This window comes from Malurus melanocephalus, unplaced genomic scaffold, assembly GCF_030028575.1.
Source record: "Malurus melanocephalus ecotype Western Australia unplaced genomic scaffold, MMel_1.1 scaffold_278, whole genome shotgun sequence".
Taxonomy (NCBI): domain Eukaryota; kingdom Metazoa; phylum Chordata; class Aves; order Passeriformes; family Maluridae; genus Malurus; species Malurus melanocephalus.
Window position 1 is genome coordinate 509,126 of NW_026623510.1, and position 21,721 is coordinate 530,846.

Consider the following 21,721-nt stretch of genomic DNA (forward strand, 5'->3'; position numbering starts at 1 on the left):
GAGGCCTTAGCTCCTGCTGACACGTTTTGCAGGCAGCAGGTGGTTGCCAACCAATTCACAGAATTTACTTTTTCTCTGTCCTGTTGGCAGTAGTTACTCACAAACTTGAATGTCTGCTCAGTTGTCTCCCTTCTGGAAGTTCCTTTCCTTTAACAATTGTTTTTTGCTTGACGTCAATTCTTTGACCCCTTTGCATGTTCAAATGGCAGATCACTGTTCATGTCAGTGCACCTATGCAAGTGGCTGCTGGGTTTCCTCTGTGGCTGGGCAGAAGCTGCACTTCTGTGGGGTCTAAACCTTGGCTGTGGATGATCCCAGATCAGAAGCACAAGCTTTTATTTCACTATTTTTAAATTACAGTATAAACAGGAGACTTAGGTGATACCTGCCCACAGCTGATTACATTTYCTTAARTTACCTGTCTGGGTCCYTTGTGGAAGTGACAGCACTGTACTYGCCGGGAGGATGAGCTGGAGCCAGACTGGATGTGTATTCTGCTGTGTGAGGACAGCAGCTTGGGTACAGGGTTAGTGTTTCTCTTCAGACCTGCTGCATTACTTGTCATCTGAGAGCATTCAATCTCYCCACAGTAATTTGCCTTAAATGAAAGCTGCACTGCAGAGCCACATGCAATTGAGGAACCATCAGCAAAATTAAATGYCTTTTGCTAATTGGTTTCAAACTAGAAATGAGACGCCTGTACTTCAGCCATTGTCAGCTGTCCTATATTTTGTAAGCACACCTGGTACTGTGCCTTTCATTGCCCCAAAGAGGCAAATCCCTTAGGAAGGAAGGGRGCAGAGAATCTCAAGGAGCAGTTCTGGGATGGGCTTGCTATTTAATTCTTAAAAAACACTAGCAGGTTTGGAGCTGAAGACRAGATGGGCAAGAAAGGTGAGCAATGGAAGGTTGCTTCAGGATGTTCAGCCTGCTGGAGTTGTGGGTACAATGTGCTTTTGAGTCACATCTTCCACTTCACCTGCGCTTTGGTGAATTTTCAGGCCAAATTGCTGTGAGGGAAATGTGCTCATGGGTTTTATCTTTGTACATCCAAGGTTTGTTTAAAAAATGGTTGTTGCTCTGCATAAGCAATACAGAAGTATAAAAGATTCTCCTCCCTTGTGTGGCTGCCAAGGCTGGGATGCTTTGGGAACTGTTTTCTTTTGCTGCTGCTGCYCTGCACCCCAAAGCAGTGTCTCTCCTCGCAGCCACCCTGTTGCTCTGCAGATGCTGCTTCCTGCACGTAGCCAGCTGTGTTGCTCACTCAAGGGAGAGGAATAAGCATTTAACTCCTGTCAGCCCCACGGTGGGGACAGCATCTCTGGCTCCTCGGGCACTAACGGGATTCGTTTATGATTGGTTATGTGATGTGTGCCACATATCACCAAAAGCTGCAGAGGGGTAGTGGTTGCCTGTGGGTGGGTTTGGCCTTTCCTAGTGCTCTGTATGGAGARAGGAGACCAGCCCAGGTCTCTGAGGCCTCGTGGGATCCTGAGTGCTGAGCAGATGTTTGAGCTGGGTCTGAGCGATCCCCAGAGTGATGTTTCTGATAATCCTACTCCACAGAGACAGATGTGAGAGCAGAGYATGGGSCRTGTCAGCAAAGGTGTGTGTTCTGCYCTGCTAGGSTGGGCAAAGGGGATTTGGAGCCYAKTATCAAARCCTACTTGAGGYAGCTGCTATGCAGGACCCACTTGCAGTGAATACCTAGTCTCTGTCCTTCAAAGCTGTCTGTATTCACTGCCTGCCTACCCTGAGCAGGCTCCTGCAGGGACTGTTCCCTGTGGTGGGCAGAGTGGGCACTGCTGGCCACACTGCTGGCCTTGGCACTGACAGAGATCAGACAGGCTGAGTTTCACAGGCAGCTCTTCTGGGGAAATCTGTTCAATGCTGTTTGCCCAACAGTGTTGGGGCATATCATAGCCAGTGGTGAAGGCCATGAGTCAGAGAAGAAACAGCACTGCAGGTCTGAGAGAAAGACATTGGTGACCTCTCTTCCATCTACTTTCCACTTACAGGCAGCAAAAGGCAGAGAGCCAGGGAATAGGGAAAATGAGGTCTAGTCTTGTACTTCCACTGCCTTTCCTGCTCTTCTTCCCCAGGTGCACTGATGTTGCCAGGTGGAATTGAACAGGGCAGTGAATGCCAGAAAGACATATTTTACACATTTCTTACAGTGTTTGTTACACAGCAAGCCAATTAAACAGACTTCTGGAAGGACTCAGCTGTCCTCTGCTGGCCCTGTGTCCTGCATCAGTTGTGCACAAGTCAGGAAATCCATGCCTGCTGTGGCTCTGTAGCTTGTGGCTATGTCTTTTTTGCTCCCTGCTCACTTGTCTGCTTCAGTGGGTTGCTCCAAAGCGTTAGGATCATCCCAGCTCACGAGAATACAATGCAGTTGTGTCCTGGAGGCTATTAGAGCTMTGTGTGTGTAAGTGACACTTGTATGTTGTCGAATGATTTTTGAGAGCAGTGTTGGGGCTGGTGAGGGAGGGAGGGCTGCTGTTTGGAGGTGGCCCTAAGTAAGGCAGGAACCTGAGGATCTCAGCATGGGCCTGGAGGGGATCCAGGGCCAGAGCTGCTTTTTTGGAATGTGAATTTCAATCCCTTGCTCTGGGATTTTTCCTGAAGCTGCCAAGTGGTGCCTATGATGGACAGCGGGCTCTAGTGCTGATGCAATTGGTGATTTGTCCGAGCTATGAGATGATCCTTGTTTGTAAGAAAGGGCAGACAGGTCTGGTCCCACTGCTGCCCTGTGAGTGTCCTTCCTTGCCCTGCCCTGGCATCTTGCCTTGCTTTCCCTGGGAGAGAGAGCAGCTCAACAAGGTTGGGCTGACACTGCTGCCAGTGGCAGATACAGAGCAGAAGGCAAATTTTGGGGGTCAGCTGTGACCTGGTGTGGGAGCAGCAGGATGMTGAGCTCCCCAGTGATGGTGGTGCTGGCACAGGGCAGGTTAAAGTGCCCCCTGGAGCTCTGTCACTTCCACATGAGCAGCCGCAGAMGGACACAGGAGAGCAGAGTGGTGAACACATGCTGGTATTGAGCGCGTCCCCACAACTCTGAGCTGTGTCTCCTTGGCCCCACAAGCATTTCTGTGCTCTTGCTTTGGATTAGCCTTTATCCTGGGATAGAGGGCAGCCTCTGTGGCTCAAAGGCTGGCTCTCCTCTTTGTGCTTCTCAACCCCATGCTCCTTTAAATTGGTGTTTTCCCCTCTCTGCCACACCCCAAACACCTGGGCACTATTTCATGTGTTCTCAGCCTGCCTGCTCTGAATGCTGTTGTCAGTGCTGGCATGCAARGTCATCACAGTGACTTGACAACAGAAAGAATTGTCTGTGCCTACTCCAGAGCTTTTGCTCCATCTCCTTGGTCAGACAGCCTGCCTATCTCCAGCTGGAAAGTTGTGGGAAAATGATGCCAGTAGCATTTCACAGCAGCTCTTGCATCCTTCCTAGATTTCTTGGCAGGTCTGACACCAGGAGAGCCCTCGGGAATGGTAGCATTTGTAGAGAATCTGGAATGGGGTCAGTGATTGGAGGCAGGTGGGGTGCAGGAAATTATACTAATCCAAATATGGAGTATTTATTTTTTCTCTCCTTTTTTTTTTCCTCCCTCCCCAAATCTCTTTCAGCAACTGTACCAGATCCTGACAGACTTTGATATTCGGTTTTATATGTATGAGCTGCTTAAGGTGAGTGGCATTGCACATGATAGTCTGGCTGGGGAGACCAAGAATGAGAGTGGCAGTAGTGGGACTCATGGGACAGTGCTGCTAAAAGGTTACTTCTCTTGTGTTCAGCACAAAATCCACCTGGGAAGGTTTGGGAAGAGATTGGTTACCTGGCTTGTTGCTGTGAGGTATTGCAACCAAACTGGGGGCTTTTGGTCACCTCCAAAGAGTGTGATTCCCTGAAATATTTGTGTTAGTCACCAGGTAGAGCTGTGCTTGGTCTCTCTGTGTCTCTTGCATCACTGGGCTGCTGTGAGGAAAATCAGGAAAACAGCCAAATCCAGGAAAAGCTCCTTGAGGCAGGGCTGGGGAGCTATAATGCTAGGGAGAGTGGAAGAGAGGAATTGCTGGCTCCAGGCTTTCCTTTGCAGCAGTATTCAATTGCAGYCCCAGAAGGTGAATTCTGCCCACTAGTTTAGCTGTCCCAGTCAAAACTTTCCTTGCCYCTCTGATGAAAGGTGAGGAGTGCCCTAAACATCTTCTTTAACGAGCTTGCACTTCCCCATGGTAATTCCCTCAAGGAGCCATGGCAGGTCTGTGGGATGTGCTTCCCTGGCTCTTGGGGGTCTCCAGCTGCAGCACAGAGGAGGCAGCAGGGCACGAGGGAGAGCTGCCAGGTTTGGCCAAACCCAGGCTGTTCTGTGCTGACCTGCTGTACCTGCAGCTTGGCTGTGTCAGTTCCTAGCAGAGTCTTGGCACTTCTGGGCTGCCATTTGGCAGTTCCCACACTTCTGGAAATGAGTGGGACAGGCTAGGAAAGCCCTTCGTGCTCCAGGACATGATGACTGCAGGAGACTTCCTGAAACAGATGTAGTGGGCCCAAGGCAGGCTATCTTCTCTGCATCCCCAAGCTCGCCCACTGCAAGGGAAGGACCTTCCTACCGGAGATTGGAGTGAGCCTGAGGCAGCCTGGGATTAAGATGGGAGGGGTGCTGAGGTTTAGAKGATCCTTGAGCCTTGGCAACACAGGACACTAGAAGAGCTTCATGCCTGGAAGCAGCTTGTGCAGCCTGTTACAGATCTCCTGTGCTGGAGATCCAGGAGCATGGTTTGCTGTGAGTCCTGTGGGCTGTGAGGCCGTGTTACTGCAGGGGTGTTCTCTGAGCCCTCACTGGGATGGAAGCTGTTGCCTCCTTGCTTCCCACTGTGGCACGGGCCCAAGGACGGCGTTGCTTCCCTGGCACTGATGTCTTGGATATTGAATGACTGCAGGCTGTACCCTCTTTCCGTGCTGCTGGAGATCTCATAGCATCTGATAGATGTTGATGGATGGATCTCCCTCCCCTTGGAGATGAGAAAACAACATTCTCACCCTCTTGCTTAAGGGAACAGCTGCGTTGAGGGTGCAAGTGGTGCAAGGTCATGGAGCTGGGGAGCTTATGTGTGCTCCTGCCGACAAGCTTGAAGCAGCTTYGCTCTCCCTCATGTGCTATCACTTGCCTTTTCTTAGTGCAATTTGGCTTAAATCAGCAGGACAGAGGTGCCTTTCCAGCCTGAGTGTGTTTTGGGACACAAGTGGAAGGCCATAAAACTGCATGCATGTAGGAATCATCCCCTTTCTAGGGAAGAGAGCGTGACCTAGGAAGCACAGTGCTAACCAGGTTGGAGCACTGGGCTTGTCACCAGGTGAGACAGCTCTCTGTGCTGTGTTCTTTAACAACTGTGCAGGGARCACAGTAACAGGACCTGTGAGTGCAGTAGGGCATAAGGTCCGTACAGTCTTGTTGCCAACTTGTCACTTCATCCATCACATGCAGCAGAAGAGCTGAAACTGCCAGTTTCATGTGCCAGGGTTGTGGCACTTTTGTGAACTTTTGCTTCTAGCTCAGTACTGTTATATTGATAATGCTGTGCCCATGATCACAGCCATGTCTAATGTGTGTGTGTGTGTGTGTGTCTGCCAGGCCCTGGATTACTGTCACAGCATGGGAATCATGCACAGGGATGTCAAACCCCACAACGTCATGATAGACCACCAACAGAAAAAGGTACTGTGACACCAGGCCTTACAAACAGGGTTTTGCCAGGGAAACTTGAAACCTGCTGCCTCTGTACCCACAGCCCTGGCAKCTGCACATACCCCTCTAACCTTTCTTTACTGGCTGCCCTCCACCTGTGCCAGCACAGGARATAGTTAAAGTCCCACAGGGGAGCACCACAGTGGGCATCCATGGCTTCCTCACTGYTGGGGAGTGCTGTTTAGACCACCACTCTTTGTCCCCAGCTCACTGCCATGGAAAAGGGCAGCTCAGAGAGCTTCCCCACCCYGCCATGGTACTTGTATCCTATTGGGTGCTGTGTGTACCTGCCCCAGGGACCTGGACTCCATATCAGGGGCCTAAATGCTGCTCCACAGGTCCCTCTGTCAGTCAGCAGTGGCTGTACAGGCAAGGCAAGGCTTTATAAAGAGGGGAGTCTCTCACTGGACCCACTGTCCTTCAGTAAGCAGGTTGTCCATCCTCCAGCTGTGGAGATGGTCTGCCTTGCAGGATGTGCTGAGCCACTCCTACCCCATTTTCTGCTCTCAGTCCCCAGGTGAAATCTGGGGGCAACACTATCTTCAGCCCAGCCCTTTTAAACAGCGGGATAAGACTTTTGCCTGTTCCCTGGTGCTCAAGGATCTGGTGGTGCTGGTAAAGAGCCAGCTGCCCAGCAATAACTGTGCTCAGACTGAGAAGGCAGACGTGCTCTCTAAGCTGGGCTTTGCACCACCAGCTGGTGTTAGGGGAAAGGGAAGAACCTGATCAGAGAACTGCTGAGAGCATCTGAACACAGAGGGCCTCCCTCTACCCTGGGCTCCACACTTGCATCAAGGGATTGAGGTTGGGCTAACATGGCTTCACCTGGCTGATGACTCTGTGTCTCTATTCTTGTTCAGCTGCGGCTCATAGACTGGGGTCTGGCCGAATTCTACCACCCAGCTCAGGAATACAATGTCCGTGTGGCCTCTAGGTACTTCAAAGGACCAGAGCTCCTTGTGGACTACCAAGTAAGAGTCTGTCTACTCCTTGCTATCCAGTGATAACACTTGTGGCTGCACTTTAGCCACCTTTGGGTTGTCTGGTTYTGCCTGTCAGGGCATTGCCTGGGTTGGAGAGAGGCTGGCTGTGAAGTGCAAAGACTGAGGCTGCCTGTGCTGGTGGGGAACCAGGCTGTGGTGAGTGTGCCTTTTCTGACAGCTTCTCCTTTTCTCCCTCAGATGTATGACTACAGCTTAGACATGTGGAGTTTAGGCTGTATGCTGGCAAGCATGATCTTCCGAAAGGAGCCCTTCTTCCACGGCCAGGACAATTATGACCAAGTAAAGACATTGCTACCTGGCTTATTTTGTGAAAGTTTGTCCCCAGTTCATCTCTGTGTGTACAGTGGGGAGGTTTTGGGGATGGGACTGCCAGGCTGGGAGGATGCTGCTACATGTTTGGTTAAGCCATCTGTGATGTTGTTGCCTTSTGCAGGAAACTTGTTTTCTGTGCATGTTGCAAAAGCAAGTTTCAAGGGAGATACTCCTTCCATCTGKGATGTTTCCAGAAGGAGGGCTCTTACATTTGGGCAGCTCTGCCTCTGCAAAAGAGTGGTGGGCTGCCCTTCTGCTCTCTGAAYGTGCCTTTTGTTCCAGCTGGTCCGCATCGCAAAGGTCCTGGGCACAGATGAGCTGTATGGGTATCTCAAGAAGTACCACATAGAACTGGACCCGCACTTCAACGACATCCTGGGCCAGTAAGTGGAAAAGTGAAATGCTGCCTTTTTTCCCTTGTAAGCACAGAGAGGGAGATAAGTTGATGTCTGCACTCTTGAGGCACTCTCAGCAAAGGCTGGCTCAATGTTCTGGGTAACAGTGCTGCTTGCAGGCCTGACGTCTAGGTGCTCATGTTATCTCAGGAGGTCACTGAAATGTAGGCYCTTTCCTTTTGTCCCTCCCTTGATCCATGAGCCATGCCCTATTTCTTCTCTCTCCTGCTTGTTCACATCCTTAAAGTGGAGGTGTAGACACTGCAGTTAAGTGTGGGCTCAGTGGTTCAGAGTCTTCCAGTTGAGGTTCCTGAAAAGGACTAGAGGAATGGRTGGAATAGCAAGGACAACTTCTGTGTGGCTGGCTCGCAAGCCAGAGCAGTTCTGGTCCTAAGGGTGTCATCCTGCCTGCCACATGCTGTTGTCTAGTCCCTGTAGACAGAAGGGAATGTGCAGTATTGTGCCTTTCCTGGCACAGGAGATCCATACAACTGTGCAGAAAGAAGAGGATTTTCCACCTTTGGTGTTTGCTGGRCAGTAGCTTGTGCAAGGAAGAGCTRTGGGCAGTGTTCATCACAGCCATTTATGTCAGATGTGGCTGGTGGCAGGTGATTCCCATGGGACATATTCAATGACAGCTGGTCCCTTTGCAGGCATTCCCGGAAGCGYTGGGAGAACTTCATCCACAGTGAGAACAGACACCTGGTCAGTCCTGAAGTCCTTGACCTCCTGGACAAGCTGCTGCGATATGACCATCAACAGAGGCTGACTGCCAAGGAGGCAATGGATCACCCCTATTTCTGTGAGTCTGTGGAGTAGCTGGGGCCAGCAGGGATGGAGTTGTGGTTTGTGAGGGAAAATTTTGGCTCCCCACTCTGTAAAAGCCTTAGCAGCTCTGTGGATTTTGAGGGCYGTTTCTCTGGAAGGATTTGCCTGGGTGGAGCTTCTGCATTATTAAATACAGTTTCCTCTTCCTGCCTGGTCTGTCCCCTGCAGATCCAGTGGTGAAGGAGCAGTCCCAGCCCAGCTCAGAAAATGCTGTGCTCTCCAGTGGCATGACAACAGCACGATGAGGACTGGAAAACGACGGGTAATTCAAGATGTTTACAAATAAAAGCAAAACCTTCGGTCACACAGTGAAGGGAAAAGAACCAAGGACCCCCCCCCCTTCTTCCCCTCCCCTTTATACTCGGCAGAAATCTAACCTTGGGGGGGGTCTTAAACCTCAGTTCCTCTCTGGTGGTTGTGGTTAATGTAACTCTAACCCTGTGGTACCAAAGCCCTGGGCAAATGGTCTTGCAAGAGCTAAATACGTAGTGATATCCCCAGGGCTCCACAAAACTGATTCTGGTTCACATCTCTATGGATCCTTCTCTTCCTTCTCAGTCCAGCCTTCCCCACCACGCTGGTGGGGACAAATTGGTCGTTCCACCATCAGCCCTTAGCATGCCTCTTTCTAAACTTGCCTTTCTGACTTGTAGACTCTGAATGAACCAAATTCAGGCTGGGGGTCAGCAGGTGCAACTCTGTTTTGAGGTCCAAGTTTTTACTGCTCACTCTGGGCTTGAATTTGGCCCTTGAATTCCAGTTTCAATTGTGAATGCCGGGGTGGTTGGGGGGGAGGGAGGGGGAGTTCAACAAAAAACAACCCACTAACCCAGCAGCATCTCGGGATTGGTTTGGAGCATTAAAATGAAGGCACTGATCCGAGTTGCTGGGGAGAGGAGAGCCCCCTTCCAGTGTGTTTGACAAAGGCTCGCTCTGAGAAGAAACTCAATAGACCTGCTTTGGAAACTTGTGAATGTGAGGGCTGCTCTTGTGGCAGGAGAGGGGAGGGACTTATCCAGACTTTCCCACCGAGCTCAGGAAAGTCAGTGTTGCAAGATTTCTTGTGATAGGTGTGCAACCACGTACCTCATGACGTGGCTCCCATGAGAATTCGTGCCAGACGCAGACTTGTGCCAGAGCACAGCTCTGGAGCGGTTCAATCCAGCACCGCAGGATGGAGGAGTGGAGAGGAGGCCAGGGAGGAGAGCACAGGGAGGGGGGAGGATCAACAAACAGCGGCGTCGGGGCGGGGGCTGTGCAGCTACTGATCCAGGCCTTGGGATCCCACGCAGYGTTTTAACAAAGTCAGCCATTTGTTGAATTCTGGGGTGCCGATCCTGTTGGGGGGTGGGGGGTTCGTCTTATGGGTTCTTTCATCAGATCCCTCRATGGCTTTATAGCCCCACAATTCACAGTTGCCTCCTCTACTTGTTCTGTGTGTAACTTCATCAAGTGGTTCTGGTGACACTCAAACCTAGACGCTGGAGATAGTGTTTTCCCACCAGCACCTAAACACAGAATTTCCTTCTGCGGCATTGTTGAAATAGTTAATTTTTTATAAGGTTGCAATGTTTCTATTTGAAACATCTGTTTACATTCCATATTCCAATAAAGTTCTATTGGCATCGACAGCAGGTCAATCCATTTGTATAATTCACTGAAACCAATAAATATCTATACGTCTGAAYGTCTGCCGTCTCAAATCTATGGGATAGCCAGAAGGCCTGAAAGCTGGAGGTCTTGTCTCCTCCAGGAGGGTAGGTTGGCTCTTCCAGCCCCTCTTGTCTGTTTTTTTGGGATCTCTCACTCAGTCTTTGGTTGCAGTTCTTCCTGCTGTTCAGCCCTGAGAGTTTCACTGCGGCAGATTGTCTCCTCAGCCACGGGGCTGCAGAGGAGGTGTGAGGGTTTGGGCACAGCATGGGGGTCAGCTCTTGTGSTCCACTGGCCTCAAACAGGCACTGCCTGAGGGACAGACCTTGCTTTCCCATTACCTGGCAGTAATGGCTGGAAATCAGGATTCTGCACATGTCATATCCCCACAGTCATATGCTCTCAGCCTGGTTGGATGCCTTTGTCTGAAGATGTGCTGTGCAAGGTGTAGCTCCTTCCTCCCACCCAGGGACACAGGGACAGTTCTGGGTGTCCAGGCTGAGRAGCAGCCTGTGCTTGTTGCCGTCCTGCAGGGCCTCACTGACTTTTGCTCCCCTGCAGAGAGGAGTGTCCTGAGCCTTCTCTTCTCCCATCTGCACACCCTCGTGGCTGCCTGGCCTGAGGGGCAGGGGCATGTCACTACCAGCAGGGTTTGTTTGGGGTTTAATATCAAGTTTTGAACTGATTTTAAATATCTTATTGAATTGCTTCATTGAGAAGTAAGTGGATGTTTCTCATGACCTGTCCAAGTTCCTATGAGAGAAGCTTGTCTGTTTTCCAGCTCTTGTGTGTTGGCATTCCCAACTTCTGGAGGGGCAAGGCAGAAGAGGTGAGAAGAAAAATGGGTTGAATGGGGGAGCTTTGATAGGTGAACACTGTTGATCACTGTATGTGAGCGTACTGCATATGAGCACTTGACAATGTCCGAACCTGATGGCAGAGTTTCAAGGTGGTGCTTCGGGAAGTATTGGTTCTGTAAACCTGAATCAGGAATTCTTTCCTGGTACTCTCCAGCAGAGGAACAGAGTTGCTCTTCCCTGGCTGCAGTAAGCAGAGAGGCTGGAACAACCTGCCCCTTATMTCCCCACATGCCTACCCCAGCTCCAGGGCAGGATGAGCAGTGACAGATTGATCCTGGAGGGACACAGCAGCTGAGCAAGAGCAGTCTGGGAGCGAGGAAGGTATGGTGCCAGGGCAGTGGGAGCATTCAACTGCAGCTTGCACCAGTTTATCTCTGCAGCCAGTGGCTCTTCCAGCACTCAGAGCAGGAAACCCTTCTCTCCTCTGGACCTTAGCAAAGTGTTCTCCTGCCTGTAGGGACAGCCAGGAGCTGGGGAAGAGTGTTGTGTCCCAAAGAAGTTAAGTGGACTGGAGAACGTGCATCTTCATTTGCTTTTTCCTGGAGAAAGCYAGGAGAGTCCTAGTGCATGTTCCTGGCCTTGTGAGAGGAAAGGCTCAAAACAGAGCGCCAGTAGCCACTGAGGGATGCAGAAGGAAATGGATGCAAAAAGCAGCTTTGCCAGCTTGTCCATGCCTGGCCATGATGGGAACTTTTAGTGGAATTCTGGGAGGTGGTTTTGGTAGTGGAGGAAAACAAAACAGTAGATCATGGAAAAAAAAGTCTGAACTTATTACTGGCTGTCCATGAAAGTTCTGCTTTGCTGGCCTGCATCTCTCCCTTACATTGCTTGGCCCTGCCTTCCTTTCTCTCCCCTTCCAAAGCAGGCTGAGATTCCCCTGCTGTCCCCACATCCAGAGGGCCATGGAGGGTGTGCCTGGGCCTGGCTGGGGTTGGGGTGGCAGATCCGGGGCAGCGTGCCCTGCCATCTCCTCATCACGGCACTGGAGGAGCTCTGAGTTGAGCTGGCAGTGCTCCATGACGCTCACTTCCCTCCTCCCATCTCTCCTCAGGTCCGATGCTGTTGCTCCCAATTTTCCATAAGCAGAATGAGAACCAAATCAAACGTCCTATCGGCGCGGTAGAGTGACGGCGGGCGGACTGCGCGGCGCGGGCAGGGCTCAGAGCGGGGCACACGCCTGGCTGGACGGCACTCGCCTCGCTATGACCGCAGCCCTTCCCTCCGAGTGTTAAAGGTTCTTCTGCCTCTGTTTCTTTGTTGAGCTCTTCCTGACCCAGAAAGTGTGGAAATGTGARGGGTGTGCAAAGCAGTTGTTGGTTAGTCGTTCCTTCCTCCGTTCCGGCTGTTCCCTCCCAACCTCTGATGGACCATGGTTAGCCAGCTTGTGCCTGTCTCTTCCAGGACATGGGGGTCACAGGGGATGTAGTATCATGATGGACAGTTCTATACTATAATTAAAAGAATTCTATATTGTTGAATAAAAGTTTTAAAAGAAGCGTGCAAGGAGGAGTATTCAGTGGGGAGGGAGCTGTAGAGTGCTGGCAGAGTGAGCTGTTCCCCATGCCCTGCTAGGATAGGCTGGATGGGGAGAGCAGGAGGAAATCGTTGTACAAAGTTTCTGGCCAGAAGCAAGGACCCACTTGCCACCTTTGGGGCAGTTTCTCCTTTGGCAGTGTCCCTCCTTGGGCCCCCACACTCTTCTGAAGGTGCCTGCCTGAGTGTTTGGGCCTTGCCTCTCCTTGCATGTGGTGGTTATGGACCTCCTGCCCAATTTTCATTTTGGTTTCCCATCACAGCTGCCCTTCATCCAGTTCTGCTCCTGGCAGGAAAATCCAGGCTGCAAGAGTCAGCTGGAGTCATCTGGACAAATCCCGGGATCCCACACTCCTCGCAGGGGTCATTATTTTGTTGATTTTGCCATGTAGTGAAGGCTTTTGGCTCACAAAGGAACTGACTGATTCTGGTGCTGGTTTTATTGGTCCAAGCACTGTCCTTGGAGCTGGCCCAGCCCTGGGCATCTGCTCTCCAGCCTCAGCCAAGAGAGCARTGGCCTGGGTTAGGATTTCCCAGGCCATGAACCTGGACCATGTGCTCCAAGGCAAGCRCAGGCTTGGAGAGACCTGCTACATTTTAGTCTTGTAACTGCACCCAGCAATGTGACACCTCAGAGGAGCAACATTTCAGAAACTTCCTGAAAATCTCATTCCTCTGAAGGCATCAGATTGCTGAGAACTGTGAAGGGAAGGAAATGCTTTAATGGGCAGTTATTTCTGGAGCAGGCAACCTCTGCTCACTTCTTGTACCAAATTATTCTCTTAGGATGGGTCTTTTCCTCCACCTGCTCCACCAAATCTAATCCCTGTACACCCTGGGAATTGGAAGCAGGGGTGAGGTAACATGCCAACATCTTCCTAGCGATCTTCCAGGTGGATAACATCAGGTTGTGAGTCTCTGAAATACATCCCTCAGAGCCCTCTTCCCAAATGCCAGCCTTGATTATTAATAAGAGTTAATGATTTACGTAGTTCTCTGTCTCTGCCCTCTCCTCTAGCCCACATACGCCCGGGGAAGAAGGAGGGGCTATGGAGTACTACATTTTATTAAAATTAATTGAGAAATAGGGACAATTTGAAACCACAACCTATTTCTGTGTGCAGCAAAACATGACATTAAAGTGGTAAGTGGAGAGCGTGTGAGTGAGCCGGCTGTTCAGGAACGGCAGCTGGATATTTGTCCCAGTTGTCTCCTACCATCTGATTAAGGGAACAAGTTATTTCATCGTGCCATWTAAAGTGTACTCTAACCCGCTGACTAAATATAACTGATAAGTTCTAACTAATGTCTTGCTTTTTGTGTGCTCCACTTGGTTGTGTGAGGAATTGTGAAGGAAAGAAAGAAAGTGCTGCTAACYGGGGTGCTGCAAGGGACTGTGCCCTTGGGACAAGCACAACTAGCAGACAACATTGCTGGGATTTGGATGGGGCATCAGTTAGGGACAGAGGCCTGGAATTAACCTGAAGAACCATAAAGCTAGTGCAGAATGGTAATTTTTATGCTGTTTAGTGTCTGTACATTGAAAATAGATGATGAAAACAGRCATTTATAACAGCTGGAAGAAACGTAATATATGCCAGTTTAGAAATGTAATTTCTAGCTTAAGCTGTTCCTGTTAAGCCTCTTCAGCTGTGCCAAGGCCCTGTCTGTGCTCAAAGACATTCTCACACCTGTAAAGGTGTACATCAACACCCCGCAATATTGCCAAGGTTCTGTTTCCTATCCCTGCCTGGCTTGGAGGAGCAAGAGGACACAGGAGGTTCCCAGGGAGTGAGTGAGGCTCAAGGAAGCAAGAAAGCAGAGCAAACACCATTCAAACGCTCCAGTCTTGCAAAACCAGCACAGGGAACCCCTGGGAGGGAAGAGGCTGAGAAACACTCCAGGGATAAAAAAAACACTTATTGGGAAAAGCGAATCACGGCGTCCCCTTTGAACCGAGGGTCGTACATTGCAGGCGGAGAACTGAGATGCTTTGGAGGCGTCCGGCGTTCGGGGAATGTGACACGGAGCGCAGCGGAGCGGGCACGGCTCGGAGCGGGCACGGCTCGGAGCGGGCATGGCTTGGAGCGGGCACGGCTCGGAGCGGGCACGGCTCGGAGCGGGCACGGCTTGGAGCGGGCACGGCTTGGAGCGGGCACGGCTCGGAGCGGGCTCAGCTCCATGAGGGAGGAAGAGGCCGGAGCCGGCGGCGCGGTTGCCATGGCAGCGCTCCCACAACTCCGTCACCCGGGAAGTGGATCCGGGGCCGCCCAAAGTAGTTCCTCGGTGACGGCGGCGGCGCGCCGCGGAGGGATCCGCCGTGTSCTGGCAGAGCGGCGGCCGCGGCCCGGCCCGGCCCGCCCGGCCCCGGCATGTTCAAGAACACCTTCCAGAGCGGCTTCCTCTCGGTGCTCTACAGCATCGGCAGCAAACCGCTCCAGATCTGGGACAAGAAGGTGAGGCGGGGGGTGCCGGAAAGCGGCGCGGATCGGGGAGCGGCGCGGCCGCTCGGTTCAGCCTCACGGGGCAGGCCCGGGGCCGCGGGGAACCCCCCGAGCGCTGCGGACACCTGTGGGGCCGCTCCCGGCCGCCCGTCCGGGCCGGAGCTGCAGCGGCCGGGTTACCGGGATCCCCGGTACGCCGGGATCCCTCGGGAACTGGTTACCGGGACCCCCGGTACGCCGGGATCCCTCGGGAACTGGTTACCGGGACCCCCGGTACGCCGGGATCCCTCGGGAACTGGTTACCGGGACCCCCACCAACGGGATACCGGGATCTCTCGGGAACTGGTTACCGGGACCTCCGGGAACGCCGGGATCTCTCGGGAACTGGTTACCGGGACCCTCCCTGGGCGGTGTGCTGGGGCCGCCGGGGTGTTTCTGAGGGGAAAGTTTTATGAATATTATTTGCGGGCAGAAGCTGCAGCACTGTGGGAAGCTCTGGAAGTGTCCAGCACTGGCCATAGGCAGCGGGATGCCCAAGGCCCCTTGGCCTCTGGTGGGGCTGAGATGGGGCTTTCCTCTGGTGCATGACCCACCTTTCAAACGGGCTTGCCAAAGTCGTGCTAAGGTGGGCTGTATGGCGGTTTGTAGGGCGTAGGAGAAATCCTGAGTGTCTCAATACCTTGTTTCACCCTCTGTGAACCACTTTTGGAGTGGTTCTGCTGAGAGCCTGGTGCCTTCTCCCGGGTATCTTGCATCAAGGAGCCCTCCTCGGGATGTTTGGAGATGTTGAGCTGTGCTGCTTGCCCTCTTACAAACCAAGCCTTGTTTTAGTGATTCTGTAAAATGCTTGTTATGCCCTCTGAGACCAAGGCTACAAATTGTATTTGGTTACGTGTGCTTCAGCCTTAGTTGAATTTCTTGTGGTTTCAGCAAGAACAAAAGCCTCCAAGGCAGTCCAGGCAACAGTGGTGTTTGAGAGCGCTCGTGTGAGCATTTACAAGTTGTGAGATGGGGGACAGAAGCACAAACCCATCCTGTTTTCCCACCAGTGGGGTACCCATGTAGCTCTGTGCAGARCTGGGATGCCTCACACTGCCTGTGTGCGTGTCTGTGCTTTGCACAAATATTCGTGACTTCAGAAAAGGATCAACAGCTTGGATGCTGCAAGGACGGGACACATTAAAGACTCTTAGACAAAGGGATGTAGTGTATTGCCAGACTGGATAAGCCATGATCAGGCTGGGCTGACCCTKCTTGGAGGTAGAGGTTGGACTGGAGACCTCCTGAGGCACCTTCCCACCTGAATTATCCTGCAGGTTGATAATATTATGAGTGTGTGGCCCATGAGTGGCCAGCAGGAGCTCTGCTTGCAGAGTGGATGTCAGCAGTGGTCCTTTCAGCTGCCATATTCTTGCARTAGTCCCTCTTCCTGTCCTGAAGAAGCGCAGCCAGCCTGGATGTGCTTGTTGTGAGGATTGCCCTGCTCTCTTTAGCAGTGCATGAAATGCCCCTGTCATTTTGGTGAGAACTGGAAACAGTATTTGTCATTCTCCCTTGTTCTAGGTGCCTGCCCTAGATTACTSGGTTCCTAGCTGTCCTAATGTAGACTTTCATAGCTTTGCAAAAAGAACCAGCAGGCTGTGATTTCTTTTTTTAGCTCTTAGGGAGTATCTCAAGCTTTTGTGACATGAGGAAAAACAATTTATTTTTCGGCCATAGTAGGATGTGCACTGCTTGTGCAGGTGGAGTATGTAGGAGTGTGTGAGTGTGCCAGAGTGTGTCAGAATGTGCAAGAGTGCATGTGTGATTGTGCAAGAGTGTGTGTGAGTGTCCAGCTCTTCCCCAGGGGCAATCAGCCATGCCCAGCAGTACAGAATTAGTCCCTTTGGTAACCAGTGGCTGGCTGGTGGCTCCCCTGTATTGTTTGTCCATGTTTTTACCACTTTCTTCTACTCAAGTTTGATTCTTGCTCTTTTATGTTTGTTTATTTGGGCCTCTGACATGAGGCTTGAGTCCCCTGTGTTCACTGTAGCGTATTTTGATAKATGGAAGTCTTGCACTTGATGTACGTGCAGCATGCTGGACTGCAAACTGTTGCTTGGAGTCCTGGCATTCTGGGGCACTGATCAAAGCCTTGTAAACTATGAGGTCCAGGAGAGTAGGAGCCAAGTGAATATAATGGGTCCTCCTGGGGTCTTTTCCCTTCTCTTAATGGAGCTGTGTGTGCCCTTTTTTTCCCTCTCAAGTAAAGTCTGTGCCGTCTGCCCYACTTTTGTTCCAGGTGCGCAATGGTCACATCAAGCGAATCACGGACAATGACATTCAGTCACTGGTGCTGGAGATTGAAGGAACAAATGTCAGGTAGGAGAAGGCTTCTKCTGCTGCTCGGGAGGGGGATACTCTGCCCTGGAGCAGAGTGAAAGATGTCAGTGCCTAGCAGACATCATCTTCTAACTCTACTGCAATGTGATGGCAGTGTCTTTGTCAATAAATTGAAGAGTCTGGGGTCAGATCACTGATACTCCTCTGTGGCACTGTACTGTGCCYTTCCCTGGATGTACTTGTAGAGCCCTCTCTGTCATTGTCACTGGGGCTAAGGGATAAAAAATAAAATCCCATTATATTTCCTTATTATCACTTGAAGGGAAAAAAGYGCAGTATTTAATACCAAGCCCCACTCAGCACCRYCAGTTACTGAAAAAGCAGCACTGTMTRCTGCATCTTCTATTGTCTTGGGCCTGTTCTCCTCACGTGACAGCTGCTCTCCCTACAGCAGGAAGATCAAAGGGAGATTTATGAGGGGAGTTGCTTACGGAGCTTCTCTTAGCAACCTCGTCTCCATCGCCCCGGGAGACAGACGCCAGCTCCGAGAGCGGGCTCARAGTCTCCAAGGCTTCTCCAGGGCTGATTCAGAGCAGGGCGCTCCTTATAAGGGCAGTGGAGACTCCTCTCCTGCAKACAGACTGAGCCAACGCTTCTCTTCCTCCAAGAAGTGTTGATACAGAACTTGCCAGGCGTGACGTGTACTTCTAGGGCTCGTGACCTCTGTTTTCCCAGCCATATAGAGCACACAGGGCCTCTGCTGTGCTCTGGGGGCTCTACCTGTTCAGCCCTCAAGGGTAGGAGGAGGTTGTGTTAAGAAACAGCACTGACATGGCCTTCAGATTGGGAGATRAAACTGTCCAGGAAGGTGTTTCATGCCCTGGGTGAGAAAACTGTGTTTTTAGATGCATTCTTTTATCTTTTTCTGCCTGCAGCTGCCTCTGAAACTCTCCCTCCTGTTACAGAAAGCCCTGGTTGTTGCTGAGATCTTAAGATCACWGTTACCCATTTCTGCCTGTCCTCCGAGGCTGCACTGGGCCAAGGGAGAGACTTGGGTTGCCTCGGGCTGTGCACTTTGTGCTGTGTGAGATTCTAAAGTGCTTTTCTCTCACCTCTCAGTACCACGTACATCACGTGCCCTGCTGACCCAAAGAAGACCCTGGGCATCAAACTACCTTTCCTAGTGATGATCATCAAGAACCTGAAAAAATACTTCACTTTTGAAGTGCAGGTGAGGAGTGTGCAGTGGGGAGGCCCCTCCAGGGAACACTGAGGAAGGCGCCAGAGAGCCTGCAGTCTTGTGTTGGAACTTGTCCCAGGCAGTGAGTGATCCCCAAAACAGTTTTGCTTTCTTGGCCATGTGGTGTGTCAGGTCTTCTGGTATGGGGGCATCAGTCAGCTCACAAATACGTCGTTGCTATTCCTGAAAATGGGTCTGTTTCCTGTGTTAAATGACTTCTGCTGCGGAATGGAGGGGTGGGAGTAGAGAGCCCTCTTGGAGACGGGTAATGCTGTCCTGGGGACTCAGAGTCCCTGGCACCAGGGTGAGCAGCCTGCCTTCCTTGCCCAGGTGCTGGATGATAAGAACGTCCGTCGGCGTTTCCGGGCGAGCAACTACCAGAGCACGACTCGGGTGAAGCCCTTCATCTGCACCATGCCCATGCGGCTGGACGAYGGCTGGAACCAGATCCAGTTCAACCTGTCTGACTTCACGCGCCGCGCCTACGGCACCAACTACATCGAGACCCTGAGAGTGCAGGTGAGGAGCAGGCATGGCCTGCCCCAGGAAACCAACAGCTGGTGATGTTCCTGCTGCCTGGGACAGCAGGGTGGGAGTCTGGGTTTAGCCCTGGGTGCTCTTTGTAGAGCACTGTGGAAGGGGAGCAAAGATCTGACTGAGGCCTCACTTTACTTGACTAGACTGGGATGAAGGAGCCCATTTCCACCTTGTTTCTCTGGCTGACTGTTCGTTAGAGTGAGAGTTGCAGTTCCCTGTGGCAYGTCATGAAGGTGGATGTCTGCTGGAATTCAGCTGTGTGCTGACTTTACTGTCCAGATAGGCCTGACAGCGGCTGGCTGAATGGGAGCCTGAATAGGAAAGATCCAGGGCGTACAGACCATTYGTATCCCTGGCTCAAGCTGGTTTCCTAATGGTAGTGGAGTCACTCTGCCTTCAGTAACAGAGTAAACAGAGTCCCTTGTAACAGAGCTGATGCAGTGTTTGTTCCTGCTGAGGACGTGGAACTTGTTCCATATGCTAGGGAGTCATGTTCACAGTGTGCAGTGGTGTGTGTTATTTTGAGGAATGTCTGTGTGTGGAGCGTGCCTGTTCYTTAGTGTGAGGGGAGTGCTGCAGTTCCTTGCAGGGTTGCCCTGAGGTGCAGGCAGTCAGCTGGGAGTTGTCTGCCTTCTCATATACTCATGAGGGGGACCAGAGCAACTCTTTTGCTGTCAGCTGATAGTGGAGGCAGAACAGACTGGACAGGCTCATTCCTGACCTCAGGGAGGCCCTGAAGTGGGCGTGTTAAAAATGCAGCAGGCTGAGGCTGTGGGTGTTGTTGCAAATGCTGATACCAGCAAAGAAGAGGTGAGTTCACGGCAGAGAATCCCCKTAGCAACTAAGGCATATCTCAGTTGGCAGAGATGCCAGAGCCTTGCTAAATCTTTTGAGTGAGTGTTCATCACTGCAGAGAGCATCTAATGCAAAGCAGAGGGCACAGGCCAACATTTCTCTGATGCCCTGTCAGATTCAAAGCAAGGCAGTGAGGTAGATCTCCAGCTGCTGATCTCCAGCTGAGCCGAAGAATCCATGTGACTGCATGACAGCAAAGCTGGATGTGGAAAGAGCACATGGAAAATGGACTGAYTCTTTGTTTTGACTCTCAGATCCACGCCAACTGTCGCATCCGCCGGGTGTATTTCTCTGATCGGCTGTACTCAGAGGATGAGCTCCCTGCTGAGTTCAAGCTGTATCTGCCTGTCCAGAACAAGACCAAGGTGAGCTAGATGTGGGAAGGAGGGTGGGAGAACAGTGAGCCMGACTAGCATTCCTCTTCCTCCTCCTGCTGCTTCACAACCCGGAGTTTCTTCTGGCAGCAGAGCTCTTGCCAGCTTTGGCCACCAGCCAGGGAGCACCCTCTCTGTTGCCAGGGTGAGCAGTCTGTCTGGGGTGCCTTGTTGGGTMGGTATCCTGCCAAAACACATGGAAATTGTCATTCCCATCTAGGAGCAGGGTGAGCTGTTCAGCTGCCCCCCACGTCCTCCTTGTGTTGAAGGACTCTGAGCAGTTGCAGCCTTCCGGCATCTCTCCAGAGCTTTCATCCATGACTCAGCTCAGCAACTTTGCTCTTCAGAGCAGCTGCAGCTCCACATTTATCTTCCAGGAGAGATGCTGTTTGTGTCCCTCTAGCCCAAAATGAGTTCCCTCTGATCTTTTCCCTGCCGAGTACAGTGGTGCCATGAGAGGGGAAAGAGACACCGTAGCTGCCCCACAGGACATGCCAAGCTCTGCTCCTGCAGTGATGGCAGAGGAGTGAACATGCTGGCATACTGGGAAATATTGAGCAACATGCAGCAATTATGAGGCTTGTGAGGAAGYACCTTCTTTGCCAGGGCCAGGCTGCCCCAATGCAGACATTTAGCAGAGAGGATTCCTGGGCAAAATTTCAAGCTGCTGAGGGAGGACATTGGGGGCTGATTGTAATGGGAGGTAGACGGCACTGTTAACTGTGGCTAACACCTCTGGGGAACTTGTCACTGCCTTCTGGGCTGTAGCAGCCTCACAGAGGTGTCTGGGGAGTGCTTGGAGCCCTCCCAGTACCGTTGTGTTGTGCTGCCAAGTCTTGTAAGTGTCTCCTTTCTTCTCCCTGCTCTGTCCAGCCATAACACCACATTGGGAAGAGATGTTGTTGGCGTGCAAATTGTACAGAGTCAGAGTTTTCCTGGCTGTTCCTAAAGTGCTGAGCCTAAACACTGCAGGTGGCCTGGTACCCAGTCTTGTCTTGCTCAAAGTGGCCACTGGGCCTCCAAAGAAGGGATTCAGCAGGAATTACGGAGTTAAGTGTATCTAGCAATTTTATTTTTTATTTCCTTGTTTTCCATCTCTTATATATGCTCTAAATATGGATGTAATACTTGTTCTTGAAAAGTTATTAAACATTTGGCTCTGTAAAGATGCTTCTGTCTTCTTCCTCTTTTGATGTATTCTTAACTTGCACATTTTAGTGGTTCATAAAGTGCCGAAGAATTCCTTTGAGAACCCAGATGTTAGAATTTGCCTATGAACTTGACTTTTTTTGGCACCYTCACTGTTTAAGGGATAGCACAGACACGAACAGCAATCTGGAAAGAGGAAAATTAGTGAAGTTTCCACAGAGAAGACAGAMTCAGTCTCCAATCCATGAAGCTTGTGGTACTATGATAAAAACTCATGCTATTCATGGAAGTGGGTTTTTCATTCCCTTCTTCCTTGAAGCCACTTTYCCCAGCAGTGATAAGTTAGGCGTACCTGCCTGTTAGGGCACAGTTCTGTAGTCTGTGAAGTCACCAACTCACTCCAGCTCTCAGCCATGCCTTTAGCAGCTGCTTACAGAGGCACACAATAGTCTTCCAGCTGCCAAATTG

At 51.4% G+C, this 21,721-nt stretch overlaps 2 protein-coding genes across 4 annotated transcripts in view; both read left to right on the forward strand.

The window, feature by feature from the left end:
• Positions 1-12,293, forward strand: part of CSNK2A2 (casein kinase 2 alpha 2) — a 27,054-nt gene extending 14,761 nt beyond the window's left edge. The window contains exons 5-12 of one of the 2 annotated variants that reach the window (XM_057376328.1): positions 3,634-3,693; positions 5,637-5,720; positions 6,611-6,721; positions 6,932-7,033; positions 7,349-7,449; positions 8,115-8,263; positions 8,458-8,551; positions 11,851-12,293. In XM_057376328.1, the coding sequence (XP_057232311.1) occupies positions 3,634-3,693; positions 5,637-5,720; positions 6,611-6,721; positions 6,932-7,033; positions 7,349-7,449; positions 8,115-8,263; positions 8,458-8,534 (684 nt within the window). In that variant the 3' untranslated portion in view covers positions 8,535-8,551; positions 11,851-12,293. Of the gene's footprint in view, positions 1-3,633; positions 3,694-5,636; positions 5,721-6,610; positions 6,722-6,931; positions 7,034-7,348; positions 7,450-8,114; positions 8,264-8,457; positions 9,994-11,850 lie in introns of those variants that run through there. The other variant, XM_057376327.1, reaches the window with a different exon arrangement.
• Positions 12,294-14,617: 2,324 nt separating this feature from the next.
• Positions 14,618-21,272, forward strand: CFAP20 (cilia and flagella associated protein 20). 2 transcript variants are annotated; one of them, XM_057376343.1, is made up of 6 exons: positions 14,618-14,788; positions 17,058-17,137; positions 18,218-18,329; positions 18,669-18,857; positions 19,985-20,095; positions 20,978-21,272. In XM_057376343.1, exons 1-6 carry the CDS (start codon positions 14,705-14,707, stop codon positions 20,981-20,983), a joined length of 582 nt encoding a protein of 193 aa, XP_057232326.1. In that variant the 5' UTR covers positions 14,618-14,704; the 3' UTR covers positions 20,984-21,272. The 2 variants fall into 2 exon arrangements, with proteins under 2 accessions (XP_057232326.1, XP_057232325.1); XM_057376342.1 differs by lacking the exon at positions 20,978-21,272 and having other exon boundaries at positions 19,985-20,104.
• Positions 21,273-21,721: the final 449 nt, after the last annotated feature.